General features: G+C 45.2%; 1 protein-coding gene across 1 annotated transcript; it reads right to left on the minus strand.

Annotated features, from left to right (window-relative positions):
- Positions 1 to 273: 273 nt before the first annotated feature.
- On the minus strand, positions 274 to 8,800 carry LAYN (layilin). The gene is made up of 7 exons (XM_084221647.1): positions 8,725 to 8,800; positions 6,029 to 6,326; positions 4,090 to 4,247; positions 3,261 to 3,299; positions 2,826 to 2,909; positions 2,156 to 2,258; positions 274 to 1,334 (listed from the first exon to the last, which is right to left on the minus strand). Exons 1-7 carry the CDS (start codon positions 8,789 to 8,791, stop codon positions 995 to 997), a joined length of 1,089 nt encoding a protein of 362 aa, XP_084077773.1. The 5' UTR covers positions 8,792 to 8,800; the 3' UTR covers positions 274 to 994.
- Positions 8,801 to 9,636: the final 836 nt, after the last annotated feature.

The following is a 9,636-nucleotide window of genomic DNA, read 5'->3' on the forward strand; positions in this document are numbered from 1 at the left end:
CTGCCTGGCACTCTTTGGTTGCTTGGTCATTCCCCTTCCAGCAGAATGAGGGAGGGAATTGGAGGAATAAAAATGAGCAAACTCATGGGTTGAGATAAAGAAATTTAATAGGCACAGTGAAAGTCACACACACAAGCAAAGCAAACCAAGGGATTCCTTCCCCCCTGCCATGTTCAGCACCTCCAGGAAAGCAGGGCTCCTCCACACATGACAGGGAACTTTTAGCACCTTTGAGGAGGAGGAGGTCTATAAATAAATAAGGATTTTGGATTGTCCTTCAGGATCAAGGCATATCTTTGGTACAAAAAGGGATGGAGGCTGCTCACGAGCCATTCCTGGGGGCTTGGTGCAAGGTAAAATCTGTACATTCCTTTCAGTTTGGATCTTTAAAAACCCCTATTCTTGCAGAAAATAGAAGAATAAGGGCACAATGCAAAACCAGGACAAACAGCACTGTCACCATGATATTTTATGAAAAATCCCTTCACCAGGATTTTTTCTCCTGAGAAGCTGGGAAACTTCAGCCTCTCCCCGTTTTGCTACTTTGGAATGTGATTTGGAGAATTGTTTACCTGGCATGTGAAATGTTTTTAATTAATGGCCAATCCCAGCCAGCTGTGTCAGACTCTGAGACTGTCACAGGTTTTTATTTTTCGTTCCTTGCCAGCCTTCTGATGTCTCCTTTCTCTTTCTTTAGTATAGTTTTACTACATAATTTATTTTAATATAATATAATATCCTATCATAAAATAACAAATCAGCTTTCTGAGGACACGGAGTCAGATTCTCACCTCTCACCTCATCCTGGGGAACCTCACAACACCACAACACACTCCATTATTGAACAAGTGCATACAGAGGGCAAGAAAACCCCCAAAATCCAACCTCCAGTGAGATTTTTGGGCTCCATCTCCTCAATATCCATAAATCTCATTGTCCACCCAGCTGGACTCCCAAAATCCAACCTCCAGGGAGATTTTTGGGGTCCATCTCCTCAATATCCATAAATCTCATTGTCCACCCAGCTGGACTCCTTGCTCCTGCCCACTCGGTCCCCGCAGAGCTCGTAGATGTCGTTGGTGACAAAGCCACTCTCCGTGCTGGCCAGTGTCACCCAGCCCCTGCTGGAGGGGTCCTGGGGGTCCCTGCAGGGGCTCTGCAGCCCCTCGTGGGCACGGAAGGAGGAATTCTTTGTGCCAGGCCTGGCCCCAGCCAGGTCAGCCTCGGACTGCTTGTGGATCACCCTGGAGATGTCCAGCCTGGGGCTGTCCCTGCCGGGCTGGGGCAGCCAGGTCCTGTCACCCTTCGGGGCCACATCCAGCAGCTCTCGTCTCCTTAGGAGGGCAGGGAAAAGGGAAAAGCCATGAAATAGCACAGAGGAAAGCACAAACCAACAGCAGAGCTCTGATTTGGTGATGGGCTTAGTGCCCAGCTGGGCTCAGGACATTCCTTATTCCTTATTCTTATATGCTTTCCTGGAAAATCCCCTGGCAGGACCTGCTGAGGGACACATCCAGCAGCTCCCATCTCCTTAGGAGGGCAGGGAAAAGGGAAAAGCCATGAAACAGCACAGAGGGAAGCACAAACCAACAGCAGAGCTCTGATTTGGTGATGGGCTTAGAGCCCAGCTGGGCTCAGGACATTCCTTATTCCAGGCTGATCTCCTGGAAAATTCCAGGACCTGCTGAGCTCAGAGGCTGGGGCAGCAAAACTCCTCCTGACAGCCCCAAAACCCCAGGCAGCATTCCTCCCTGAGCTGCTGTGCACACAGGGAAAGCAAGGAGAGGACATTGCTAAACATTCTCTGCTCCAAGTTGTTCCAGTTTTGTTTCCATTGCTGCATTTTTTGCTTTTGAAGGGGAACTCCTGATAATTCAAAGCTTGAATAAGGAAAGTAGAAGGGTTAACACATCAAATTGGGAGTCTTGGTGGTATTTGTTCCTGCCTGCTATGTCTGTGAATGCAAGAAAAGACTATAATGTGATTTACTTAGAATTTTACTTCCCAATTAACCCAGCCTGGAGCATCACCACCACTTTTGCAGCATTTCTTTGGCTGCAAATGCTGCTGTGCAGAGCTTTTTACAGGATGGTGAAATCAGCTGTGCTCAGGACAAGGTGTCACTGCTGACTCAGAACACAAAAGTGCCACTCACCTCTTCATGAGCAGCCAAAAGCAGGAGATGCCCGTGATGGCCAGCAGGAGAAGCAGCACAGGAATGCTGGAAATGAGGATGAAGGCAAGGCCCTGAACAGGTTCTGGGGGTAAAAATGAAGCAGGGTCATGAGAAGAAATGGCAAGATTTTCATGGTTAATCACAGGTGTATGAACAAAAAATATAATAATAAATATTATATATTTATAATATATAATATTATATATTTCTCACAAGAAATATAATAATAAAATTCACAGGGATAATATAATATTCATTATATAACACCCACAAGAAATATAATAACATAATTCACAATAATAATATAATATGCATTATATAACACCCACAATAAATATATTAGTATAATATAATATAATATAATATAATATAATATAATATAATATAATATAATATAATAATAATAGTATAATTCACAATAATAATATAATATTCATTAGATAACATTCACAAGAAATAATTCAATAATAAAAGTGGCTTTTTCACACCCACAACACTTGGCAGAGCTTTGGATTTTGAACATTTCAACCTCCTTATTCTGTCCTGGGAAATATTAATGGAAGTTTTTTTTTCAGAGGCTGTTTTCTATATCCAGCCTTCCTCATTTTGAGCCAAACCCTTGAAATGAGGTTTTGAGAGCAGGATTTACCTTTGGCCCTCCCAGCTGTTCCATTGGCACCTTTCCTCCAGTGTTCCTCTGGGAATTTCGGCTTCCAGGGCTCTGTTGCCACAGCTGGAAAGAAGCAGCTTCATTAATACTGCAGATTTTTTTTTTTTTTTTAAATAATAAAAAAGTGAGGCTGAGAGGAGGTTGAAGAGGCTGAGAGCTGCAAATACGTGTGAGCTGCACTGGGATTCTTGCACTTCAATCCCTGCAGGATTTTCCCTGCAGGATGGGGCAGTGAACAGCACAGGGGAAGTGCAAACTGCAGGGGAGCTTCTTTTTGGGTGGCCTTGACAATGAATGGCAGAGTATTTCCACTGCCAGCCAGCAGTGGAAATATTTTTTTTTAATTATTAAATAATTAAAATATTTATTTTAATAATTTATTTTTAAATTCCCAAACAAATATGTCCAACTCACCTCTTCGGGAGTTGTCTATCGGAGCTCTTGTTGGCCTCTCTGGAAGAAAAGAGAAATGCAGAATTGCCCCATGAGTGGAATGCACCATTTCCCACCTGAGCACTGCTCCTCTGTGCTCTCCCCCAGTCTGAGACCTCACACTCCTCACAAAAACCCTCAGGGAATTTATTTATTATTTATTTATTTATTGCAAACCACAAGCAGCTACAGACACTGGGATTTTTTTCCTCATTTGCTGCATGAATTAAAAACTGAGGGGGGGAGTTCCTGTCCCTGTTAGGTTGGATGTGATTCACACACACACGTGATCAGTATCTAAGGAGAAGAAATTTTTATTCTGTCTTTATTCTCCAGTTTATATTCTCTTAACAAAGCCTGATCTTAAATCATTAACTGCACCACAATAACTCATTTTATTCATTGGTGCAAAGCAATTAGCATCAATATAATTAGTAAGTTCTACAGAAAATTCTGCAAGCTTACAGAGTTTATTTTGTGAATCCTGCGAAACAGAAATTCTGTTTTACAGAATTCCTGTGAAACTTACAGAAATTTCTGCGAGTTTTGCAGAAATTCAATAAGGCACATATACGTATTTACCTATGCATAGTCCAGCTTACAAACATTTTCATGTCTCTTTGCTGATCTGTTCCCAGCCTTGCTATGGATACACTCAGAAATCACCAACTGTTATTCAATCCTCATTTGTTATTTATTCTATCCACTCAGCTTGTCTCGCAGGCCAGCTCTCAATCCAGATTTTCCCAACCAGCCACCGCCCTCCTCACTCCTCCTCCTGGGGCTCTGCAGCCCCCCAGAGCCTCCTCACCCAGGGGATATTTGCAGATGAAGTTGTTCCTCATGGTGCATCTGTCATCATTCCACTGGAACATGTAGGGCCCCCCCAGGCCGGGGGGCGCTGAGGGTTGGTGGTAGAGCACCACGCACACCTCGCCCCCGCACGACGGCTCGTCCAGGTACCAGTTCCTGGGGAGACACGCAAAAAACACCTCAGGGCACCTGCCAGCAGCTGGGAGGGGGAGGAAAGCAGAGTTGGAGGGGTTGTGGCACACCCTGCACCTCTGCTGGGGAAATGGGAGTGATGAAGTGCAGGTATTCGTTCGTTTAATTCAGATTTTTCCAACTCCGCCAGCAAGTTCGACAAATAGCAGCGAGCAAAGGGCTGAGCTCCTCACGATTTCCCTTCCCTCTGAAGGGAAATGTCCCTCCACTGAAAATGGAAAATGGGAGTGATGAAATGACGTTATTTGTATTTTAATTCAGATTTTTCAAACCCTGCAAGCGAGGTGTTCAACAAATATCAGCGAGCAAAGGGCTGAGCTCCTCACAATTTCCCTTCCCTCTTTCCTGCCCCAGCCAGCATTACCAAAAGGTCTCAGCTAGTGCAATTAACAAAGTTTTATAATTATTTTTAAACGAATTTATTTCTTCAATGTAGTGGCAATGAACATGGAGACCATGGAATAAACCAGGAACGAGGATTCAGTTCTGGTCCCCAGGTACATCTTTAAGGATGTGGGTTTAGAATTCACTATTTTCTTGTAGACAAGATCCTTTCTTGAACGTTAAAGTAGCTCAAAATGTGCTGCAATTGTGCAGGGAAAGTCCAAGTTCTCCTGAGTTCACTGAGCCTTGCAGAGGAACTCAATTTTAACGCTTAAATTTAATTTAAATCATCATTTTTGCTCTCTCGCTCTCAGCGCCTGCAAAATTTTGGCACCAATTTCATGAAGAAAATGAAAAATCTGAAGCAGAACCTGGCTTCCCCTGTCAGAAACACACCACCACGCTCTTGCAGGTAATTTCTTACTATTTTTGTTTTTTAAGAATAAACCTCACCACCAGCCATCCCTGCTGCTTTCCCAGGAGTGCACAGGAAGGAGGCAGCACTGTAAAACCCCTGCTGGTGGGGAGATCTTTTATGCAGCTCAGAAAACGCCTCTAAAACTGCTCTGATTGTGCCAATTGTTCAATCCCCACTGATTCTGGAGCGATGCTCTGCCTGCCAAGAATCTGCTGCGAGCTGATCCATAGGGCGTCAATAATTCCAGATATCCTGAGGTGGGAGAACACCCATTTGAAGTGGTGTTTTTCCAACCATTCCAATGCTTTATTCCTCCCCTGGTGCTCTCCTTGGCTCTGTAATTCAGCAGAAAGAAGGGTGTCTCCCCAGTGGAAAGCAGGAAAGCTGTGCCTATTTCTCAGCAGCAGATTCTGGTTCCAGGCTCCCATCATCCACCCCCAATGTCTGAGCCACAGGAGAGACTTCAAGGTCTCAAATAATGCTAAAACCTGCTTTTATTTGTGCATTTCTGAGTGACTGAAAGGCCTTGTGGGCTGCTCTCAGAGCAAAAAGGTCAAAATTTCAAGGGGGTTTTACATGTCTGATACAAGGACACAAATTGGTGTCAGTGTTGCTGCTTTTATAATTTAATGATAAAAAATCCTGTGGTTCCTTAAAACAAGGAGGCAGAAATCTAAAAAGTGCTGTGAAAACTTTAGTTTTCCATGCCTGCAATAAATGCTGCAGCTCTAATATTTTGCTGTCTCACAGGAAAAAAAATGTTATTCCCTCAGTAAAGGAATCACATTTTTCATTATTCAGGACATCAGGCATGAACTTTATGGGATCTGCAGCACAGGAATCTTCAGCAGGGAATAAAATTTTCCCTTTTTCAGGACAGCAGCCATAAACTTCGTGGTATCCTGAATTCCTGAGTCCCACAGTGCCACTCCCAGCTACCCACCGAAATTTAGACGAGCTCCCATCTGACCAGGAGTAGAAGCTGTGACAGTCCGTGCTGTTGTCCCCCTCCTCCTTCCTCCTCCTCAGCCCTATCCAGAAGTCTCCATCTGAGGCCAGGAGGCTCCTGATCAAGGACTCGATCAGCCTCTGCTCCGCTGGGCTCTCGATGCTGACCAGGTGTCCCCCGTCCGCTCTGCAGGCCAGGTGAGCTTCCTCGTAGCTGCTCCTGCGGGAGGCGTCGTGGAAATAAACGATCTTGTAGCAGGGCTTCTGCGTGCCACGCCTGCAAACCGTCTGCCCTGCGGGGAGGGAGAGAAAACTGTCACGGGAACGGCACCAAAATCAGGGTAAAACATCGGTTTGGGTGAGTTTTGTGCTGATATGGAAAGTACAGCACAGGTAAAAGCTCCTGTTTTACAGCTGGAGAATGGCACCTCCAAGTTTTTATTGAATCTCAAAGTTTAGGTCCTTTCATGTCCTGCTCACATCCCTCACAATTTTTCTGGGATTTGCAGATCCTGGGAGTGCCCAGCTCCCAAAGAAACGCTGCATCTATCAGTTTGCTCTGGCATAATCTCTTAAAAAGCAAAGCTCCCCTGCAAGGGTTCAAAGAGGCTTTTAAAAATGATGATCATTTTTAAGGAGTTAAATGGTCAAAATTAGAGATTTCCTGGTACAAGCAGAGACAGCAAGAATTTATCTTTTATGCAAGACATATCTATAGGCAATAATATATAATGTATCTATGTGTGATATAAATATAATATAGATATAATATATATTAAATCTATATGCAATATAGATATAATATGGATATGCAATATAGAGATCATATATCTATAGGCAATATAGATATGCAATATAGATATATCTATATTCAATATAGATATAATATAGATATGCAATATAGATATATCCATATGCAATATAGAGAGAATATAGATATGCAATATAGATATAATATATCTATATGCAATATAGATATAATATATCTATATGCAATATATGTAATATATTGTATCTATATGCAATATAGAGAGAATATAGATATGCAATATAGCTATATCTATATGCAATATAGAGAGAATATAGATATGCAATATAGATATATCTATATTCAATATAGATATAATACAGATATGCAATATAGATATATCTATATGCAATAGTTCAATGGATATTGCAGTACCATAGAATCCCAGAATGTTTGGGGTTGGAAAGGACCCTAAAACCGTCTCCTGGGGACACCTGCCACCACCCCAGGCTGCTCCAAGCCCAGTCCAGCCTGGCCTCGGGCACTCCCAGGGATGGGACATCCCCAGCTCCTCTGGCCAAGCAGGGCCTCTCCGCCCTCACAGGGCAGAATTTCTGATTTACACCCAACCTCAAACTCTTTCCTTTCCCATGTCTGTGCTGGGGATCACAAGATGAGCTCCCACAGCCCAGTTTCCAGCTCTGCAACGTTTCTGCCTGCCCAGGGAGTAAACAATGTCTGTTTTCAGGCTGTCACAAGCCAAGGACTGTCTCATGCAGAAGCAGCAGAGCTTATTTTGGTTCCTGGGGAAGATCAAAGTGAAAAGACACATCATCCAAAATGATGCACTCGGCTGTTTTTTTTCAGCAGAGCAGTCCCAATATTTAGACTGTGGAAACAAACAGTTTTGTTTTGCTCAGTAAATATTTCTTTGCAGGCACAATCTGCTAACCTACTTGTTTTTACAGAAGGAAAACATTCAGCAACACTTGTGGTGTGCTTGGAATAAATGGATAATACAAGGTCAGGTCATTATAAACCCTGCCATGGGATCATTGCTGGCTTTACTTTATCCTTTTGGTCGCTGGAGGAGTGGGAGTTTAAACACCTTCCAGACTGGAATTTTTCGGCAGTTAAATAGCCAGAAATGGAGCTTGCTAGTATTTTGCACAGGGATTACAATAGGAGCAGGATTTTTACTACGACAGCACTATTAAAAACCACATTTCTAGCATAGCCTGTGCTTCTCTTGGCAATTTGACACTCTGAGAAAAAGGCAAAGCCCCTTACCTCTTCTGAGGGAAATGTCCACTGCTGCTGGGAGAGGCAAAAGGAAAACACAGACAGCAGAGTGTCATTAAACATCTGCAACCCTCTAGAAACAGTGCCACAAAAACTGCACTCAGCTCCTCTCTGATACACAAACACATCTTTCCTCTTTAAAAAAAGGAAAAAAAAAAAAAAAGAGGAAGAAAGTCTGTGCCTTATCAGCCAAGCTTGCCATTGCTTTCAGCAGAGGAAATTACTTGGAGCTGATTCCTGGCTGGATTTCCCTGCTGGGTTTAGGACCCGGAATGTGCAGCTCTGAGCGAGGCTGAAAGGATTCCTTGTGTTCCTTCCCCTTTATCTCCGCACTCGGGATCTGCCCGCTGACTCCAGCCAGCTCCCCAGGCCAGGGCGGCGGGGAAGATCAGCCGGAAAAGTTGGAGAAGACCTCCAGAACGACCAAACCCAACCTCCCCCTGCACCACCGCGGAGCGACAGCATCCCTGCCCATGTCGCGACAGCAGCCCGCGCATCCCGACCCTCCCAGCCACAGAGGCGGGGCCGGGGGGATCTTTTGGGGTTAGAGAGGATCCCCAGCGATGCCCAGCGATCCCCAGCGATGCCCGGCGATGCCCAGCGATGCCCGGCCATGCCCGGCCATGCCGAGCCCCTCTTACCGCTGAGCAGCCGCGCCCCCGCCGCGCAGCCCAGCGCGGCCGCGCACAGCGCCGCTGCCGCCAGCATCGCTCCGCCGGGGACGGGACAGCCACAGCTCCTCCTTCCTTCCTTCCTTCCCTGCCTCCCTCCCTCCTCTTCCTCCCGCTCGGCTCAGCCCCGGCCCCGCGCTGCCCCGGCGCTGAGCGCTCTCCTCCGGCCGCCGCTCGCTGCGCCGCGCTCCGAGCCCCGCATCGCTCTGCCCGCGTCCCCCGGGGCCGCTTTATGTCCCCATCCCACCCCCCGCCCACCAGGAGCCACCCACGGGCGGATCCAGCCCAGAGCTGGGCATTTCGGATTGGTTTTTTTTTTTTTTATTTTATTTTTTTAAAGGTTTTTCCTTCCCTTTCCCAGCTGTGCATTTGCCGCGGGGACGCGGGATGAGCTTTATGGTTTCCTGCCGCTCCAGCCAACCACTGACTTATTTTATCCATCCCAATTCTAGTTTTCTAAATATAAATATTCGGATTTTTTTTTAAAGGTTTTTAAAGGTTTTTTAAGGTTTTTCCTTCTCTTTCCCAGCCGTGGATTTGCCGCGGGAACACGGGATGAGCTTTATGGTTTCCTGCCGCTCCAGCCAACCACTAAATTATTTTATCCATCCCAATCCCAGTTTTCTAAATCTAACTATTTTCGAAATCTAGCTATTCTAAATCTAACTATAGAATCTCTATTCTATATCCTAGAATCTAACTCTTGTAAATATTCTGGCTGCTCTCAGTAGGAAGGGATGACTGCAAGGATCACTTTAAGTGCAAAATCCCGGGATTGGCTCCAAAATCTCGGCGTTTTTAGCCCTGGGAAGGGAAAACCCAGCACGGGAATTGCGATTCCTGCATGGATTCCTGGGAAGCTGCTCCGCACCTGACTCCTGC

The sequence above is a fragment of the Fringilla coelebs genome (genome assembly GCF_963513975.1).
Source record: "Fringilla coelebs genome assembly, chromosome: 25".
NCBI classification, from domain to species: domain Eukaryota; kingdom Metazoa; phylum Chordata; class Aves; order Passeriformes; family Fringillidae; genus Fringilla; species Fringilla coelebs.